The sequence below is a fragment of the Chionomys nivalis genome, chromosome 4 (assembly GCF_950005125.1).
Source record: "Chionomys nivalis chromosome 4, mChiNiv1.1, whole genome shotgun sequence".
NCBI lineage: Eukaryota > Metazoa > Chordata > Mammalia > Rodentia > Cricetidae > Chionomys > Chionomys nivalis.
In genome coordinates this window covers 74,093,921-74,115,437 of record NC_080089.1, presented here as the reverse complement: position 1 = coordinate 74,115,437, position 21,517 = coordinate 74,093,921, and the positions used below count along the sequence as shown (strand labels likewise).

The following is a 21,517-nucleotide window of genomic DNA, read 5'->3' as shown; positions in this document are numbered from 1 at the left end:
GGGAGCAATAGAACCCTGGATTACAAGAAATCTGAAAAGGGGGTAAGGAGTGCACTAGGCACATCCAACACTTGGAGCCTCAGTTTCCCCCACTATTGTACCTGACCCCCGACAAAGCGTCAAAAGGAACTGAGTGCTCTATAATCATGTGACATCACCAAGAGGAGGCTGTAAAGAATGCAGAAATCAACTGGGTTTTTTGTTTGTTTTTATAAACAGCACTCATTCCTGCATCTACAGGCCAAACATAAAGGCCAGGTCATGTGGCCTTTAGATGGTGCTGAGGGTAGAAACGACAGACCTCACAGACCTGGGAAAACTGACTCCTGTAATTGCAGTTTTTAAAAAAGGGACCACACGGGGCTGGAGAGATGGCTCAGAGGTTAAGAGCATTGCCTGCTCTTTCAAAGGTTCTGAGTTCAATTCCCAGCAACCACATGGTGGCTCACAACCATCTGTAATGGGGTCTGGTGCCCTCTTCTGGTCTGCAGGCATACACACAGACAGAATATTGTATACATAATAAATAAATGTATTAAAAAAAAAAAAGGGACCACACACTGCATTTTAAACCATGAGATCCGTGATCTACTTCTGTTACCTAGTGGGCTACTGGTGAGGATATTAATAGTTCTGTAGAAGGTTTGCCATACCAGACTAGGTATTCTACAGATAGCAAGCACATTGGGGCCTTTGTAACCAGATCTCCTATGACTAACAGTTAACAGCTAGTAGTTGAAAATTATGTTCGAAATATTACATGTTACCTACCAACGTGTCTGCATTTTTCAGTCTTTCACCCGTAGACAAACAATACTTCACACTTTTCCTTTGAGGTTTTCCATCGACAGAATCTTCTTTTTCCTCCTGCTCAGTTTCCAGCTGGTCTGAGGCTGTACACCTGGAGCCTTCAGTACCATCACTGAGGTCATGTTCTGTGCTAAGCTGACTGCTCTGCTCACAAGTCTTTGATCTTTGTGAGTCTTTATTTGAACAATTAGTTTTGTACTTACTGAAACAGTCAGACATTTCCAACACAGTAACTTTTATTTGTGAGTCAATACCATTTGAATCATCACATTGGATATGACTGAGAGATCCTGGGTTATAATTCTCGTTATTTATTTTCTCTGTACATTTATTTGTGCAAATCTGTTTGTCAATACTGTTGCAATGTGAACACTGTTTCTCAGTTTCACGGCTCATTTCATGTTCCTTAAATTGTGATTTACAAGGTGTACTTTCCAATCTGCTAATCAAACCCATGTTACTTTCATTGGAGAGAGCCATATTAGAGGAAGTCAGTAAGCCAACAGCCTTGTTCTGTGCCTCCTGCCCGGCGCTGTGGATGATGTCACCAGGATGCATCTGATGCTGAGTTCTTACTTCATGTGTCAGAGGCTTTTCTTGGGGACCATATGTGAAAGATCGGAAGCATTTACTAGGTTTTGGGCTTTTCCCATCCCCTCTGGCTCCCAGTAAGGACGCTTCTGCATGTGAAGCAGAAATAGAGGCATTCTCTCTGTTCTTCTTCAACAAGGTTTTGCCATCATATGAACTCCTGAACACTTTAGAAGGAATGGAATTGGAGTCATGCTTGCTGAATGTAGGCCGGGGAATGTGAGCTGTGGGGTCGATGTGTTCCAAGTGCTGTGCGATCCTGGCTATGACGTCCTGTCGCTCCTGGAGCAAAGAGCCAATTAGTGGGTTCGCCTCCCCAGCAGGCTGGCGAAGGTAAGGGCTGTGAGAGGTGCAGCTTTCTCCTTGCGTAGTTTCCGACTTCCCTTTCCCCTCACTGGCGTTTTCTGTGGTACTAATATCTGGGCTCCCAAAAGATCCTTCTCTGCATCTCCTCACACTCTCATTGTCCTGGGAAATGCGGTGAAGCTTGGAGCTAAGTGAGGTGGACTCCTGGGTATTGAAGGGGTGTTCAGACATGCGAGAGGAGCTGGGGTCACAGTGGATCAGATGCTGAGCAATCCTGGCAATGACTTCTTGTCGATCCTGAATCAAGGAGTCAATTAGAGGGTTAGGCTCCCCCACTGCCTGCCGGGAGCTCGGACAGCTGGAGACACTGGAATCGATCAAAGAGAATGATTTCAAAGTTCTCACTGACGCCTCCTGTGATGACCTTACTTCTCCCGTGGTGCCATTGAAGCCCAGGACACTGTCTTGAGATGCCTCATGATCAGACTTGCTGCCTGTGACTGGGCAGAGCCTGACATTTCTAATGGCTGCAGTGTACTCAGGAGTCACGCCACTTCTTACATGCAGGGCACTCCCGGGTGCTGCGGTCCATGTGTGTTTGCTGCACACACTTTGGGAGCTGCTGGGACAATGGTGTTCTATTTCACCAGGGCCACGGTGTTGATAGGCTTTTAGCTCCTGCTCTTGAATTCTCTTCTCATAAAGAATGTTAGTATGAATACTACAGGTCAAAACCGGATAATGAGCTTGTCTGGGCAGGGACTGAACACTGACTTTCAAGGCCACGTTGTGAGAGACGTTGGGAACAGGAAACACGTGTTCAGTTGGAGTCTGTGAAAAACTCCACTGTAAGTCGACATCAGCAGCACTGATTCTAGGGCCAAACAACACAGGTCAGTCATAAGCAGCCCTCTGCCTCTGCACAACACTTTCAGGGGAAAAGGCAGCCATGTGCTATGCATTAATTCCCACCAAGGTCCACACTCAGCACTTTACCATGCATGTCACTGCCAAAACCAACACACATGGCACAACAGAGTACTTGGTAATGACTGTTCTTAATATTTTGTTCTTTAAGACAGTTTCATAGCTGGGCTGTGGTGCTGCACGCCTTTAATCCCAGCACTTGGGAGGCAGAGGCAGGTGGATCTCTGAATTTGAGGCTAGCCTGGTCTACATAATGAGTTCTAGGACAGCTAGGGCTACACAGAGAAACTCTGCCCCCCCAAACAAAAATAAAAATAAAACAAACAAGACAGAGTTTCACTCTGTAGCCCAGGATGTCCCAGAATTTACTACATGGCACAGGTTGGTTTCAAACTTGCAATGATCCTCCTACTTTAGCTGTCTGTGGGATTATAGGCATGAGGCACCATGAGCAGCTGAGATATCTTTTTAAGAACTTAAACACTAAGAGCTCAAGAATATTATAATTTAATCATATTTACCAAAATAGAAAGGAAAAAGGACTTTGCATTTATTAAGTGGGTTCTGCTCATTTTAATTGAGCAAGATAATTTAGAAACTATTTAACCTGCATAAAAATATTAGTTGCTTTGCAGTCTGCATGTTTGTGTACACATACAAATACACAATCACACACACATGCATACAGGAACTCACACACACGTACTTTTTTTTTTTTTTTTTTTTTTTTTTTGGTTTTTCGAGACAGGGTTTCTCTGTAGCTTTGGTGCCTGTCCTGGAACTAGCTCTTGTAGACCAGGCTGGCCTCGAACTCACAGAAATCCGCCTGCCTCTGCCTCCCGAGTGCTGGGATTAAAGGCGTGCGCCACCACCGCCCGGCCATGTACTTTTTTTTTTAAAAGACAAGTTCTTGCTATTTTTCTCAGGTTCAAACTCACTGCTCAACAATTCTCCTACCCCAGCATCCTCAGTAACTTGGTGATGTGGGCACACAGTACTTTTTTTTTTTTTTTTTTTTTTTTTTGAGACAGGGTTTCTCCGTAGCTTTTGGTTCCTGTCCTGGAACTAGCTCTTATAGATCAGGCTGGCCTCGAACTCACAGAGATCCACTTGCCTCTCTGCCTCTCGAGTGCTGGGATAAAAGGCGTGCGCCACCACCGCCCAGCTGTGGGCACACAGTGCTATGCCCAACAATGTTTATGTGTTTTAGATAGAAAATTCTATTCATCAAAAGAAGTAACAAACCCATGTGGCTTCTGTTTCTACTTTATCATGACATTAAGGCTGGACTGGCTTCCTAAAGTAAGCTTGAATGCTTTCAAAACATTATTCTACACAAATTTAACCCACCAAGCTATCTTAACAAGACTTAACCCAACAAGATTACCCATAATATTACTCTTAACTTGTTTTGAGAAAAACTTTTACTGATTTTCATTTTAAAATTAAGGAAATTCGCTTTTGACAGGTAAGACACCATTCAGTAAACTGGCCGTGAGTATGCACTGTCCCTCTTCCCCTAGACTTACCTGTAAAGGATATTTCGTGGAATAGCACCATGAGAAACACTCAGCCAAGCACTTAACTGAGAAAAAAATACAAACGACCGGACAGCCAGCAGAAGCGTCTTCTCTTCAACAAAGCGATCGCCACTCCTAAGGGGAGGAAGAAGGCACAATCACAGGCCAGCAAATACAGAGTGACTGCTTTTGCCGGAGAAAAGTGGGGACAAGAGCCTCCTGGGATGTGTGCTCTGGGAGCACACACATGCACTTCCTAATGTCACTGGGTGTCAGAATTACTTAGTGAACACAGTAAGTATCTCATCTTTACTACATAAAAAGAGGGAGTCAGAGACATGATGCGATATCACAGTAAGGTGTAAGAGGTCTTGGAAAACTTGAGACCAAGTTTAACAACTCACTGTCGGGGAACCGGCTCCAAGATCCACCTCTCCAGTAACAGCGCGTCTTGCTTAATGGCGGGGTCATTCAGATCCGTCCCCTCAGCGCTAGGCCCCTCGTCGCTGTAGCAGCAGTCTGGCAGGAGCATTACTTCCACCATGATTGGAAGATTATTTTTCCACAACAGTGCGACCTCAGATCTGGTTCGTCTGGCTTGGCGACACTTAAGAGAAAATGAAAATAAACAAATGTCTCAACAACTGTCCTAATTTTGTATTTAAATCTCAGAACTCTAATCGCAGGCATCTGCATGAGGAGCATGCCATGTGGCAGTGCTGCCCAGGCTTGGCCATGTGGCAGTGCTCGCCCAGGCTTGGCCATGTGGCAGTGCTCGCCCAGGCTTGGCCATGTGGCAGTGCTCGCCCAGGCTTGGCCATGTGGCAATGCTTGCCCAGGCTTGGCCGTCTTGTGTTCTTGTTAAATGCCGATCTGTGCACTGGACTCACTGTACAACATTTATGCTGTACATTTTCTTGGCAAGAGTAATTTTGCTCTATTTTATGGGAAAGAATAGCTACATACAAAGTCTGACAGGTCACTGAGTGTTCCCAGTGTGCCTCGTCAATTTTACCAGTTCACAGAAAAGATTCTGAAACCTGAAGACTAAAACATAAAAATTTATTTTCATTAAATAATCAAAAGAAACATGATTTTTTTAAAGTTTGTATTTTTAAGTTTAAAAATTAGAATGTTGGAGAGATGGCTCAGCATTTGAGAGCACTGGCTGTTCTTCCAGTGGACCCAGGTTCACTTCCCAGCACCCACATGGTGACTCACAACTATCTGTAATTCCAGTTCCAGGGATCTGATGCTCTCTTCTGGGTTCCATGGGCATCTGGCATTCAAGTGGTATGGAATACATGCAGTCAAAACACTCATATTTACTAAACATTTTTTTTTTTTAAAGTAAGCCAGGAAGTGGTGGTGCATGCCTTTAATTCCAGCACTGGGAAGGCAGAGGCAAGTGGACCTCTGAGTTTGAGGCCAGTCTGCTGTACAGAGTGAGTTCCAGAACATCCAGAACTACCCAGAGAAACCCTGTCTCAAAACAACAACAACAAGAAATTTAAAGTTCAATATATTAAAGAAATAATTGAGAAAAATTAAAAAAATATGTACTACTTATGGAAATGTTTTAACATTTAAAAAAAATATTGATAACAAAAATTATTACCATTGAAAATTACAGGGGAGGAGCAGGAGAGATGGCTCAGTGGTTAAGAGCACTGACTGCCCTTCCAGAGGAATCAGGTCCAATTCCCAGCACCCACATGACAGACAGCTCACAGCTGTCTGCAACTCCAGTTCCAGGGGACCCCAAACCCTCACCCTGACATACATGCAAAGCACCACTGTACTTAAAATAAAAATAAATAAATTTTTAAAAGAAAAACATACAGGGGAAATAGGTAACGTAGGAAAACCATCCTAACATTAGGAACACGAACTGGAAGGGTCAGGGTAAGAATCTCCAAGAGGAGAGAAGGGAATCACACAATGAAGGTTGGCCAGCCTCCCTTCCCCTCAGTGACGTCACCTACAGCACTTTCAACACCCACTTGAATACAAACACCACTGTGACAGAATGGTAGGGATGAAAAAATTGGAAGAGGTTTACACAAAGGACAGATCCCAACAGCAACGGAGCCCAGTCCTCACCTGGGCCAGCTTGTCGCTGCACTCATGCCTGGCTGTTCCTGGGAAGCGAGACTGCGCTGGAGGGCAGTGGAAACTCTCTGCACGGCCCTTCACAGAGCACTCGGGTGTCCGTCCTTCTGTTATCAGCAAGGCCAGAGAGACCAAGAACTCCTCTGCGTCATATTCAAAATACTCATCCAGGGCATCTGGCATTTTAAAAAAGGAAAGTTTTTTAAATTAAAAATTGCATTAAAAATTCCATCACTTGAATTAATCACATTTTTGTACAGTGTTATTGTTTATCTATCATTGTGGGGCTGAACCCAGGAACATACACAGACTAGGCAAGGGCTTTGCCATGCTTACAAGTACTCTACAACTGAGCTATAATCCTGCTTCATTAATTTTTAATTAATTGATTGTAGATAGGGTCTCATGCAGCCCAGGCTGGCCTTGAATTCACAAGTGGTAGAGGTTGGTCTTAAACTCCTAACCTCTGCCTCTTTTTGTTTGTTTGTTTATTTTGAGACAGGATTTCTCTGGGTATCCTTGACTGTCCTGGAACTCACTCTAGACCAGGTTGACCCCGAACTAACAGAGACCTGTCTGCCTCTGACTCCTAAGTGCTGGGATTAAAGATGTGCACCACCACTTTCTGGCCTGGCTCTGGCTCTTATGAGCTGAGATTACAGGTGTGCAGCTCCAGGCCTGGCTACTCTAACTTACTCTGTCTCTGAGATACACTTCTAACCCTAAAGTACTCAATGGGAACTCATGTGAGCTGGGTGCAATGGTACATGTCAGCATGCACTCAGGAGGCTAAGACGGAGGACTTCTGTATGTTGTGGCCAGTCTAGATTACCCAGTAAGTTGCAGGCTACTAATGGTTATATAGCAAGACCCCTGTCTCAAAAAACCAAAAACCCCTCCAAATGCAAAACCCAAACCACTGCCTCCAACAACAAATACCGTCTCTAATTAAGGGTAGTAGCCTAGGTCTAAAATCCCAGCTCTGGGATTTTACTCTGTGCTATGAGTGGCAAGGAATCTTTCTATTACCTTGGCAGGCTGTAGAAATAAGTCAAACAGCATGTGCAACAACAGCCTAGCGGCCCTGGGAAGAACACTCCTCCTCCATTGCCCTGCAAAACTAGGTGGGGTTTTCAAGGATGTGCATTGCAGGTATTGGTGCAGTCAGAGGCTCTGCTCACCCTGCGTCTCTTAGGAAGCATGGCTGCGATCTCTCCAAGTTTTTTTCCAAGCTACTTCTGCCTCCCCTTTATTTTCTTGTTAGTTCATTAAGTTTCTCTCTCTCTCTCTCTTTTTTTTTTTTTTTTTTTTTTGGTTTTTTGAGACAGGGTTTCTCTGTTGTTTTGGAGCCTGTCCTGGAACTAGCTCTTGTAGACCAGGCTGGTCTCGAACTCACAGAGATCTGCCTGCTTCTGCCTCCCGAGTGCTGGGATTAAAGGCGTGCGCCACCACCGCCCGGCTCATTTTTTTTTTTTTTAAAGATAAATTCTAATTTACCACAGGCAGGCCCCAGATTCACTACATAGTCAAGGCTATCCTTAACCTTCTGATCTTCCTGCCTTTACTTCTCAAATGCTGAAGCACATCCAGCTCCACTGCTTCTGAAGAGCAGAGATTCACAAACTCTCAAGGTTGAAAGAAGCTTGAGGAAGTCTAATTCGACCGCTCCCGACAGCCTTCAAACGCTGTGCTGCAACTGTCAGCAGCTGTCCTTGCACGCCTAGTGGTGAGGGAGCCTATCTTCCCAAGCAGCTAGAGCTTTCACTATGCCTAAGTTGCTTACTTTCCTAGCTGAAGTGGACTGAAGTCCAGAGCTTCAAGAACACGGCTCTCCAAAGTCCCAGCCTAGCCCCAGATCCCAGACAGACTGCAAGCACAGGGCACAGAAGCAAGGGAATCTGTGCCCTGTTCCATCTCCTACCCCAGTACAGATCTATCCTACTGAAAACCTACTCCATGATAATCCTTAGGGTATGAAGGTTCTGTTATTCCTCTTCTTCACTGGTTGGCTTCCTAATTAATCCACTTATAACCCTTCAAGCTTGACACTATGGTCATAGCTGTCACACAGAGCCAGCTGTTCTAACTGGACAATGTGACAGGTACTCTGCTGTGGATGCTGCCCGAGTCCCAGGTCAACTCAGCTTTTACAGCTTCCTGCATGGCCTCTCCACCCCAGACAAATTCTTATCTACAGAGTTCTTGTCCTTTCCATTCTCCTTCCAACCCACCAGGCATGCCTTTGTCCTCTCCTTTTCACCTGCCACAGCTTCTGAGACCTCCCGATCTTGCCTTGAAAGGCCTCTATTCTACATGCTCTCTACATTGACCTCCTATTGAATTCCTTCTCTGTCCACAGCTGCATAAGCCACTGACACATTCGGCTGTGGCAAGATGCTGGCATGCAGCCTAGAGCCATGGGCACATGGGTACATCCACATGGGTTCACATCATCCATTTTCCATGAGTGGACAAATTATTTCAGACAACCTTCTCCAAAACTTGGGGCACTAACCACTAATGTGACCAGGAGAAAAGGAAGGCTGAAGGAGCCAAGCGGCACTACAGCTGAACTCAGGTAACTGTCCTGATAGCTCTGTAACACCAGGAATCTTCCACTTCTTCACACTGAGAGTCTTAACACTTCATCCCTGGAACCTGAAAAAATGTGAAAGAACCAACCGCCCACAGTTGGTTCTCTACCCTCCCCATGCACATCATATATATGCACACACACACGTCCATACACACTACACGTATACACACAAAACTAGTGTTTTCTTTAAAAATGTAAAAGAATTTAAATCTTCAATAAATTGATTATAAGAAACGCCAGTAACAAACCTATCATGGATTAACTTGGTTTTTGTTTTAGATTTTTTCTTTAAAGATTTGATTTGTAAATTAAGTACATATGTGTGTATCTGCGTGTGGAAATGTGCAGGTGAGTGCTGGTACCTTCAGAACCCAGAAGAGGAAGTTGGCTCCACTGGAGCTGAGGCTACAGGTGAGTGGTCCAACATGGGTGCTGGGAACTGAACTCTGGTCCTCTGAACTACGGAGCCACCTTCCTAGCCCCATATCCAACTTCTTTAATTCAGCTTTCCCCTTATTTAATTTTTGTATCTTTGCATGTGTGTGAGGGTGCATGTGAAGGACAGAGAATGTTGCCTGGTGTCTTCCTCGACTGTTCTCCATTTTCTCTGAGGTAGGCCTCTGGTTGAATCTGGAGCTCACCACTGAGGGATTGTAGCTAGTCAGCTGGTCTGGGGGTCCGCTGTCTCCACTTCTCAACTGGAGATGCAGGTGGGTTAGCTGAAGTTACAGACACCAAGAAAATATCACACTTACCTAGCTTCTCCAGATCCTGATGTGGTACACAATTTTCAGCATCCCCCAACTAAGGCTGTTATGCACCCTTTTTTCATTAAAGAAACATCTCCTCCTCCTCCTCCTCCTCCTCCTCCTCCTCCTCCTCCTCCTCCTCCTCCTCCGTGTGTGTGTGTGTGCCTGCGCACACATCCCCAAGTGCAAGCTTGTGTGTCCCACACTACATGTGTGGAGACCGGAGGGCATTTTCTGGAGTCAGTCTCTCCCCTTACCACGTTACTATGGTTCTCGGCATGTACTCAGGCTTGTTTCGCAAGTGCCTTTACCTGCTGCACCATTTCATTGACCCTCTTGTGTGGGCTCCAGACAAACAATATTTTAAACATTTTAAACATTAACTCTATGCAATAAAGGTTAAGTTAATTTTGAACCTGGATTCTTACAATGTGATAGTGCAACCTATGGCAAATCAGTTGTAAGCTGAGCTAATGGAGTGAATGAGCAAGCTGAAATGATACTTTCCCCAATGCTGGAATCAGGTCCAGGAGAGCTGGGGTCCTCTTCTGGGTTCTGTGGACACTGCATTCATGTGCACAAACATACACAGACAAACATGTACATGAAATATAAAAAAATAAAAACAAACTTAAAAAAATGTCCATTGGGAGACAAGGCTCAGTGGCTATGAGCACTGACTGCTCTTCCAGAGAACCCAGGTTAAATCCTTAGCACCTATATGTTGGCTCACAATGATCTCTATGTGTTTTTTCCTGACTTCTATGGGTACCAGGCATAAACATCATACACAGACATACATGCAGGGAAGACACCCATAGTCATTTTTTTTAAAGGCCCATTGTGGTGTCACGTGCTTGCAATTTTTCTGCCAGGAAGGCAGAGATGGACAAATCTTTGGGGCTTGCTGGCTAGCCTACTTGTTAAGTTCTGGGCCAGTGAGAGAGCTTGTCACAAAACAAAACAAAAAGAAGACAGGACTTGAGGAACATGGACACCCCAGCTTGTCCTTTGGACTCCAAAGGACATACAGGTACTTGTTCCACCACACAAACATTGTGGATGTGTAGACACACATATACACACTGTGAGGGGACACAGCACAAAGGCTCTTGCTAGTTACAGTAGTTCCTCAGTCTTCAACTTCTTAGTCACAAACCTGCAGGAAGTAAATCTGTCCCCTGTCTACTCCAACAGGGTCTCGTTATATTGTCATTACAATTCTCTTGCCTCAGGCTCTCACACAGCTGAAACTAAGGTGTGTACACATCCCTGTGCTAAGTTAAATGTATGTTCTTTTAAAGTTCTGAATTTTGAAAGTTATTGAGATGATTCGGTAACTATAGATTCTTGCTGGCAAGCTCAATATTCTGTTTCCTTGGGACCCACATGGTAGGAAGAGAGAGATGGTTTCCACAGCTGTCCTGAGACTTCCATACATGTGCTGTGACATGAGTATAGCCATGCATCTGCATACACATTCACATGAATTCAAACACACAATAAATATAACAGTTTTTAAAATTATGATGCCTAAGATTATTGTCATAATAGTACAAAACTAAGACAATTACCTTGACTTCCTGTTACGTTAACTATAATTAAGGTATATAATTACTTTATAGTTATTATAATGATTAGAAATGGGTATGCCACACATTGAAGTGGTCTCACTTAAATGAAGAAGAATCTGCTCTGTGGTAGGATACATAATGAAATTAAGATGAAGATAGAGAGAACAAAGAAACCATAAAGACAGACAGAGGGACAAGAAAAACAGCTACAATGAATCCATTGAGCACAGAGTCATCTGCTACCCTGTCCTGTTCCTATCCTCCCAGCCCCACACCTATTCTTCTTTCTACATTTTCTCTACATTCTAACACTGCACTCGCTCAAGGAGCCTCGCTAGCTGGTTTTCTTTCCCACTCTATGGCTGTAATCTCTTCCAGGGTAACTACAACAGTTCCCTGGATGGGATCTCTACATCTACTCCTCCTTCTATTCCATCCATTCCTAACTTCCTCAACAGACATCTCTGTACAGGATAAATGATTATGTTGGATCAAATTTCCACAATGGTGCCCACTATTTACTTTTTAATGTCCAAATTTCTGTTAAGAAACAGTCTATCTGGGCAGTGGTGGCGCACGCCTTTAATCCCAGCACTTGGGAGGCAGAGCAGGTGGATCTCTGTAAGTCTGAGGCCAGCCTGGTCTACAAAATGATTGTTATACAGAGAAACCATGTCTCAAAAAAAAAAAGGAAGGAAGAGAAGGAAGGGGAGACAGGGAGAGAGGGGGAGGGGGAGAGGGAGAGAGAGAGAGAGAGAGAGAGAGAGAGAGAGAGAGAGAGAGAGTATAAAACTACTAAATACAGGCATACAGTACTGTTACTAAGGCTAGTCACCAGGGTACCAGGGTGTTCATGTATCGTGCATTCAGGATATTCTAAGTAATCAACCATAATTAGTGCAAATGAGTTTTGCTTCTCTGTTTCCAGTCTTTATGTTTTAACTTGTTTTTCATGCCATATTACAATGGCCAGTTACACAACACAAGCAAGTAGTAATTGTGAACATTTTATTTCTGACCTTGGCAACAGTGTTACATACTTCACAACTAAATATATAACTAGTTGAATATTTTTCACATACATCATTTGTTTGGTCAAGAAGGTTTGTTTATAAAGTTACCTCCATTTGATATATGTCATGTGAAACAGAATCCTCATAAATATGACATCCATTATTTCACACTGTCCAGCTAGTTTGTATCTTTTGTATTGAGACAGAGACTCATTACGCACCCAAGGCTGGCTTGGAACTGATTCTGTATCCCAAGTTGGCCTTGAATTCTCCTGCCTCTGCATCCTGAGAGCCAGGATTACAGCTATGCATCATGTTCAGCTTTCATTTTTTTTTTCATTTTTTGTAGGACTGTAAATTAAGTGCTCTACCACAGAGCTGCACCTCTAATCCTAGTTAAGGACTTACAGCATTTCAGTGCCTGGTAAATCTAAACAGACAGTACTTACCAAGGTCTTCGCATCTAAAACCAGAAAAGATATATGTTGGGCAGTGGTGGCGCATGCCTTTAATCCCAGCACTTGGGAGGCAGAGGCAGGCAGATCTCTGTGAGTTCAAGGCCAGCCTGATCTACAAAGTGAGTTCCAGGACAGCAAGGGCTGTTACACAGAGAAACCCTGTCTCAAAACAAAACAACAACAAACTAAACTAAAAATGGTTTGCTAGTACGAGAGAAGAAAGGGTTGTTACTAGACTTGTATTGCAAGCAAAGAGCTATTAAGCAACCAGGGAAGGGCCTTGCTAAAACAACTTCATTCTCCAAGTCTATTATGAATAGGTTTTCTTTTTGTATAACCTCTAATACCAAATTTCTTGGATAAAATTCCATGGACTATTGTAACAATGGGTATTACATTTCTGTATTTTGGAAAAATGTCAGAACAAGAGTCTTTAATGAGCAGCACTCCACTCTATAGCACACCCATTCGGCATTCTACAAATGCAGCAGTCGAAGAAACACCAACAGCATCAGTTAGATTTCTGCTTGCTAAAGGACTTGCCTGCAGTACAGAGCTGTGGGAACAGCCAATGTCTTTCGCTGACACTGCAGAGCCCTGTGCACTGTTCTCTGCACTGGTTGTGGATTTACTGCACTGTTAGCTCTAACACTGCTACAAGGCCATAGCAACTCACTCTTAGGTGCCTTCTGGATGCCGGACACCATGGTACACATTATATCTCATTTAATCTCACAATATTAATACAATAAAATGTAAAGATATCAGTGGCAGACTAGAGATGGGTCACCGGATTAGAGTGTGATCTGCTCTTTGAAGACATTGAAGTTCTATTCCTAACAACCATGTTGGCTAGCTCAACTACCCCAATTCCTGGGATTCCATACCACCTGCCTTGACAGGCACCTATGCTCACACATACAAAGTCACATTCAAACCCACACATATACATATAATTAAAGATAAAAATGAATCTAAAACATGTTTGTCAAGCCCTGGTCACATTGTCCACCTCCAAGAAGTGGCCATTAAATTTAAGTCTTTTATGTACAATTACAGTTGTTACTTCATCAAATCTGTAATGTCATTAATTTTAAGATACACAACTTGTCTTAGTTAGGTTTTTTATTGCTGTGAAGAGACACCTTGACCACAGCGACTCTTATAAAGAAAATATTTAATTGGGGTAGCTCGCTTACAGTTTCAGAGGTATTGGTCCATTATCATCATGGTGGGAAGCATGGCAGCATGTAGGCAGATGTAGCTAAGAGTCCTACATCTTGGAGGCAACAGGAAGTCAACTGAGACACTGGGTGGTATCCTGAGCACCTCATAACCTGCCCCTACTGACACACTTTCTGCAACAAGGTCATATCCAATCCAATGAAGCCACACTTCCTAATAGTGCCACTCCCTATGAGATTATGGGTGCCAAATACATTCAAACTACCACACAACTATTTATTATTTTCCATTTAAGAAAAAAAAGGCCTGTCAATTAAACTATTATGTTCCATCAAGTATTCATTTAGCAAGTGGAAGATGTACACCTGTTAAAAACCAACCAAGTGTAGAAACATAAAGTGATGGTATTTATCCGATTCTTGTTTACATGCCATATAACATGACTGGCCAAAACAAAAGCAAGCAAACTCTATTGGTTAATATTGGTTGTCACCAAGAATGACGACAAATTATGATGTCATGGTTATGATCAGGTTAACAAATAGCCTGAGTCTTGACTGTACTTTGAGCTATGTAAGCTAAGAAAATAGATCTTATCTATTTAAAGCTTATTTTCCTGAGAAAGATGGAGACAATATATAGCTTATAGCATCGTTCACTTCAAAGGTAAAGCACTTTGTCTGAACATGCTTATGGTATAAATGCTATTATGTAACATGATTCTTATCTTAATGAGATTTAAGAGGTAACTTCAAAAGTTTGAAATTTTGTGTTTTGAGTTTTAACTACACATAGAACAAACTGGAAATCTTTGAAAAACAAAAATAGTGGCTGGGAATGTAGCTCAGTGGCATAGTTTACGATTCATATGCAAGGCCCCGCATCTAATTCTGAGAACCCAAACAAAAACACAATTACAAAATAATACTAGGGCTCCACTTCAGACCAAGCATTATATTTGTTTTTCAAGCACTGTATCTTTAAGAAAGGATTCCTAGGAAATTTCAAAGTGCAGCCACTGCGGATAATGTTTAGAGATTCAGAACTCCTGTTCTTATTTTTTTTTAACTTTTATTATTTTATTTTATTTTGTGTGTGTGTGTGTGTGTGTGGTGTGTGGTGTCCACAAAGGCCAGAAGAGGGCATCATATCTCCTAGAACGTAAGATATAGGTCATTATGAACTTTCCCACATGGGTGCTATGAACCAAACGTCAGTCCTCTGAAAGAGAATCAAGTACTCAACTACTGGGCTATCTCTTCAACCCCCAGGAACTCCCTGCTCTTTTTATTTGTTTGTTTGTTTGTTTGTTTGTTTGTTTTTGAGACAGTTTCTGGGCAGCCTTGGCTATCCTGGAACTCGCTCTGTATACCAGGCTGCCTTTGAATTCATATTTGCCTGCCTCTGCCAGCCTTGCTGCTCTTAACACAACCTTGAAACCAGGTGATAAGAAGAGAGTGAGCACTAAGCAAAGGAGACTCAGAGAGGGCAGAAGGAGTTGTGTCATAATGGGAGCACCATCTACGCTGTATGCAAGAGTCTTGTGTCAGCTGTAATCACAAACTGCATAGATCAACCAATAACACATAAATGAGGAATGGGTATGGTTGTGGGATATTTGTACACTGTGAAGCTGTACTGCTGTGATTGGTGTAATAAAAAGATGAACAATCAATAGTTATGTAGGAGATATAGGCAGGACTTGAAGGCAGAGAGAAATTGTGAGAAGGAATCTGGATATATAATTTCACCAGCAGACTTAGAGCAAGTTGGATATGCTGTACTAAGAAGACGTATCTGAGCCACATGGCAGAATGTAGATTAAAAGAATATGGGTTAATTATTAGTTGGGAAAAGTTTAAGCTAAAGTAAAACTTTAAAAATTAATAATAAGTTTCTGGGTCATTATTTGTGGGTTAGTCCAAAAAAGATAGTCCAACAATAAAGATGGATTCCTTCAAAAGTAATAAAGGTCAAATCTTATTGGGGGAGACCTCCTGAAAATCTTGGCTACAAACATGAAGAAAAACAAGCAAACAAACAAACAAACAAGAAACCACTAAAAATACAATACAGGTGATATATATGCTGATTCCTCAACATAGGAACAGAACACATAGGGTGTCTGGATCCTGTATGATGCTTTGTTGACTTTAAATTTTTTAAATACTAATGAGCAAAAACCAACAGCTTCTGAGAGACACTGGATTATGGAAACTGCTAAATTAAACCAACCTATAGATTTTAATAATGTCTTAACTTCTGAATGCAAGTCAGAAAATATGCTGCACTGGGGAAGAGGTTTTACTTTTGTTTCTATAGGAAACAAAAAACTATGAATTCCTTCAAAATTAATAAAGATCAGATTGATGGGGGAGATCTGAAAATCTTAGCTACAGACATGAAGAAAAAGCAAGAAAGACTACAAGACAGCTGATTCCTCAGCATGGAAACAGCTCTGAGACATGATAAACCCTGTTGGGTACTCAAAAATTAGAATTACATGCTATACTTTCATAGGGCATGAATAGAGATCTGATTATACAGTCCAAATGAACATATAAAGTTGACAGGTGCCTTTTACCTGCCCAAACATGAAACAAGAAAATCATCTTTAGCTGGATTGTATACTATACACTGCACATTCCATACTTGTGTTAATACAGATATGTATTTTACCACTAAAAGTCTGTGGGTTTTAGAAGAAAATGACCAAATGCCAATGAAATTAAGTAGCCTTGGTGATCCAGCTTCTCAAAATGCCTCTGTTGCAGTTCCCTCAAAATTCTGCATCCAGAACAGTTGTTAGCTGAGATGGTCCATCCTCACAGACTACTCCAGTTAAAACTTCAGATGAGGGGCTGCTCAGAGGTTAAGAGCACTGTCTGCTCTTCCAAAGGTACTGAGTTCAATTCCCAGCAACCACATGGTGGCTCACAACCATCTGTAATGATGTCTGGTGCCCTCTTCTGGCCTGCAGGCATACACGCAGACAGAATACCATATACTTAATAAATAAATAAATTTAAAAAAATTAAAAAAAAAAACTTCAGATGAGCTCTACATTTTCTCATCACAGAGACTAAACAAAAAAATAATAGAGCTAACTTTCCAAGGACTTGACCATTATCCCAATTATCTCAGGTCCCCTAAAGATGCCTTCACCCACAGACAACAGAAAGCAGTCTAGAGAACATGATACCCACATTCCCAAAGGTGGAGTGGGTGACTTTTGGTTATTCAATGGATTATGGATGTTTATAATCATTTAAGAAGGTTGGTTACAAGTTGTTGTTGGTCATAGTCAGATAGAAAGCTGATCAAAGTAGATTAGATTCAGGGAATTCATTCTGGAAAAAAAAAGGAGGATATAGAAATGATAGGCTAAAAGGGTAGATTACTGAATCTATGTTAAACTAAAAAGCAACTATAAATCTCAAATATTTAACACTGGTTAAATATTTTTTATATTGATACAAATTTAAGATTATTTTTGTTATAATTATATATAATATATTTTGTTATACTATATAATAAAACATATATTTGTATATATGTTTCTACTCTTGTTTAGGTATTTTACCTATGCAGTTAATTTAAAAATGTAATATATAATTAAAAAATGCAGTTTAGTTGTTAGTCACATTTTCACGGTTAAACTGGTATACTTTAGATAGATAAGTGATCTTCAAACACTTCAGAGACCTACAGAATATGGAATTTGAGATGTCTTAATAACAAGAAGCTTTCTATGAAAGTGAGACATGTCTGCTCTGGCAACATGAATTTACTTCAAAAAAGGGCGATTGGCATTGAAGAACATCCAGATGGAGATTGCCTTCACTGTGGCAAAGTTAGACATTGGGCAAGAAACTGCACTTGCCTTGATTATTGACAATGTTGTTCAAATTAGACAAGCAGGATACCAAAGAAGGCAACTGACAAACTTTGTCAAGAAAAGGTAGAACAGTCCTCCACAAATTCCTGCTTCATAGAAAAGTCTATCACATATTCTAGGCTTGTAGGCCGAAGATGGATACCCCAATGTTGCAGAGGAATTTTGGGTTCCTCTGTCCAGGTGGCCAGCTGATTCTGTCATTTAATTCTGGAAGTTACTTGCTCTGTACTTCCTGTTTACTCAGGTAATATTCTATTCATCTTGGGTCTCTGATAGACTTGGAGACCAGATATAATTACAGTTTTTCTTAGTTATAATAGAAAATAAATTAGGTACAAAACTTTGGACTCACCAAGCAAGGATAGATAACAGTAGTTTCTCTAAATTTTCTACATACAAATGGACTGGATATTGCAAATGTAATTCTTATTTGACAATTGCTCTTATTGCATACAGTTTTAAATGTATTAGAGTTAAAACCTTTCCTTTTTATTTAGACAAAAAAGGGGGACGTTGTGGGATAGTTGTATAGTGTGTGAAGATGTATTGCAGTGATTTGTGTAATAAAAAGTTGAATGGCCAATAGCTAGGCAGGAGGTGGGACTTCCAGGCAGAGAGGGAATTCTAGGGAAAAGAAAGGCAGTCACCAGAAAGATGCAGAGGAAGGAGGATTAGCAAAATGGAGACGAGGAAATGAGCCATGCAGAAGAATGCAGATTAAACAATATGGATTAATTAAATTATAAGAATTAGTTAGGAACAAGTTTAAGCTAAGGATGACCTTTCATACTACTAATAAATCTTTATGCCATTGTTTGTGAGCTATTGGCCCCAAGGAGAAAGCACTGTTACAAGATATTTCTCAAACTGGAACATTTGACTTCCTGGGGAACTGACAGGGTCTTTCTCTTCAAATCAATATGACTTATTTCAAAGTGATTTATATCAATGAATCATTTAAAAACTAACACAAAGTTATCCTGATAAACCTATCCTGAGTCTTATCAGTGCCATAAAGCAAGTGCTGCCTCACACTCACTGTGATCAGCATTTATAGATGGACTGCTCTAACTGCATGATTTCAACAGCTCTATGGACAGAGGTAATTAAAATACAGGTTGTGACATGTGCAAGGTGTCATGGTGGCTTGGAAGACTAAGAGTTGACATTGCTCTACAAGCAAATATCAAGATACACAGCATCACAAATACTACCAACTCTGAAAGACCTGGCCCCTAACACTGAACCAACCACTGAGCTCATATATCAGTAACTTTATAACTGTAACATGTCACAGTGGCTTACAGTGTATTGGTTCTGTAATTTGATTGGCTTTAAAATTGTTAAAGGGTCACCTCTTCTGGCCCTTCAGCATGTGCAAACCCACAAGCCTAGTTCCAGACCCATGACCCATAAGAACTCTCTTTGTGTGAGAGCCATTGTTCCTTATTAAGTTTAGTTACCAAAGAAGCCTCTCTTTCTACCAAGTTGAAACCATTACAGAAAACCAAGACTGTACACAATGCAGAAATCAACAGTTCATGGTGAGTCCAGCCCCAGTGGGTATACCTCCACCATGGCTTCTGCATCTATAGCTCAAGGAACATCAAAGAAGAGGGAACAGAAAATTTGTAAGAGCCAGGATACCAGGCAGTCTGCTGTGAAACAGCCTCTCCTACAAACGACTGCATAAAGAGGACCAGGACAATGGCAGTTACCAGTAAACATGTTACTACAGAAGGGAGGAAATTCCATGGGATCCACCATTAGACATTTTAAAAGCTACAGGCAACTAACAACTGCTGGAAGAAGGAGAATGAGCCCCTTGATGGTTGTCCACTGCAAAGTGATCAGCCTTGAAACCATGCACACACACACAAACGGACTCAGCAGGCTGAATTTCTATATATCTGTGCACACGCACACATATGTAACAAAATCAAGTTGAGAAGGGGATGTGAGAGGGATTCCAGAGCAGTGGCGGGGAAGGGTTAGTGGGAGAGCGGGGCAATATAATTCTATTTCAATTAAAGTATATTAAAATGCTGAAATCTTTGGTTTTATATTTTATGAGGACTATGTATGAGGATAATTTTTTTACTAAGTTATTTTTCTACATTGTAATTAAAAATAACTTATGCAAGCCATTTCAATTTAATGTTTTTATCCTTAGGCAGTTTTGAGAGGCCTGGAAGACACTGAGTAGGTTCTAATCTCATTTTTTAAGTTATGAGAATGTCTTCAAATTTTTATAAAACATTTAAGACATCCCTCCCTTGTACCTTGAAGTCAGTAAAAGTTGTACTTTGCCTTCCTAAACACATGACGGATTTCTTAAAATACTCTGAATGCTTGTGTCCTCTGAAAGTCTTCATTGAAACTAGCACCCAAAATGATGGTAGTCAGAGTTGGGCCTCTGGGGGCACCCAAAGGAGCCTGTTTGTCCCTTTACTTGAGGATATAACAGGAAGGCTTGTCTCTGAAGCAGAAGTGAGCCTTTTACAGACCTAAATCTTCTGGTGCCTAGATCTTTGGACTTCCCAGCATCCAGAACTGTAAGCAACACATTTCTCTTTGTCATAAATTACTTAGTTTAGTGCATTTTGTTATAGCTGCTGAGATGAAATGAGACAGTTCCTAAAAGCAAGCCAACTTCTTTTTATTTATTAATTCTCCCTGATAAAACATTAAAGAAGTTCAAAAAAAAATTCACGATGGCGGCGCACGCCTTTAATCCCAGCACTTGGGAGGCAGAGGCAGGCAGTCTCTGTCCTGATTTACAAGAGCTAGTTCTAGGAAAGGCTCCAAAACTACAGAGAAACCCTGTCTCGAAAAACCAAAATAAATAAATAAAATAAAATAAAATAAAAATAAAGAAGTTCCAGAGGAAGTCTAGACAGGTTATGTAACCTCCTTCAACATACACAGGAAACGCCTCCAACAGCACATCTCGGTCCCATTTCAGTACTCGAGTCTCCAGTCAACAAAGCCCCACAGACCTCACTACTTACTAATTTTCTGTCTTTAACAACTCTATCAGAGTTGGTTCGTCTGTAGTCTCCAAGGCTCAAGGACTTTGTACTGGGTTGATCCTAAATATATATATATTTTTTTTTACAAAGGACATCAACTTTACACCACTCAAAGTATTTCACTAGCAGTAAAGACAAGGAAACAAGATTTTCCTGTCCCATCTACACTAAATGTGATTCTGACATGAACAAGACATGCTGCTGAGACAGATCCAGGGGAGGAAGTGGAAAAGCAAAGTACAAACCATGATCCTTCATTTTGAAAATGCATGTAACATGTGTGCATTTGCTCTACTTCATTATTTATAATAACAAAATAACATCCTAAACTCAGGAGCAATGGAGAGGCCATTTACTTTATATAATATTCTAATTATGGTTGCTCAATTTGACAAAAATAAAACTTGCCCAACTACATTTGAACTTCAGTACAGGATATACTTGTACTACAAAATTACTCATTCATCTGAAACTTTGATTTAAATGAGGCACCATATTTAAAAAACAACACTGCTGATCAAGTCTACATTACTATTTCTAATGTTTGAGCATCTAGGATTTCTGAGCCTTATATATCTACACAGTGCCCCAACACTAATGGAAGTACCTAGAATATGCATTTATTTCCTACAATGTGCAGCTGAATAAGCAAGGCTGGCAGTGTGGTTCAGAAACACAGCATGTGCTTAGCATGTACAAGGGTCCTTTCTCTAGCACCCAAATGACAAAACTGCTTCGAAAGTATG

The 21,517-nt window shown here is 41.3% G+C and overlaps 1 protein-coding gene across 4 annotated transcripts in view; it reads right to left on the bottom strand.

The window, feature by feature from the left end:
* Atosa (atos homolog A) overlaps nucleotides 1-21,517 on the bottom strand; it is a 73,640-nt gene that overhangs the window by 18,286 nt on the left and 33,837 nt on the right. For all 4 annotated transcript variants that reach the window (XR_009056976.1, XM_057766480.1, XM_057766481.1 and 1 more), the window contains 4 exons: nucleotides 6,258-6,442; nucleotides 4,559-4,761; nucleotides 4,164-4,289; nucleotides 772-2,581 (listed from right to left, as the gene is read on the bottom strand). Coding sequence is in view for 3 of the 4 variants with exons in the window: in XM_057766480.1 (XP_057622463.1) it covers nucleotides 772-2,581; nucleotides 4,164-4,289; nucleotides 4,559-4,761; nucleotides 6,258-6,442 (2,324 nt within the window). In the remaining variant the exon portion in view is untranslated. The remainder of the gene's footprint in view (nucleotides 1-771; nucleotides 2,582-4,163; nucleotides 4,290-4,558; nucleotides 4,762-6,257; nucleotides 6,443-21,517) is intronic.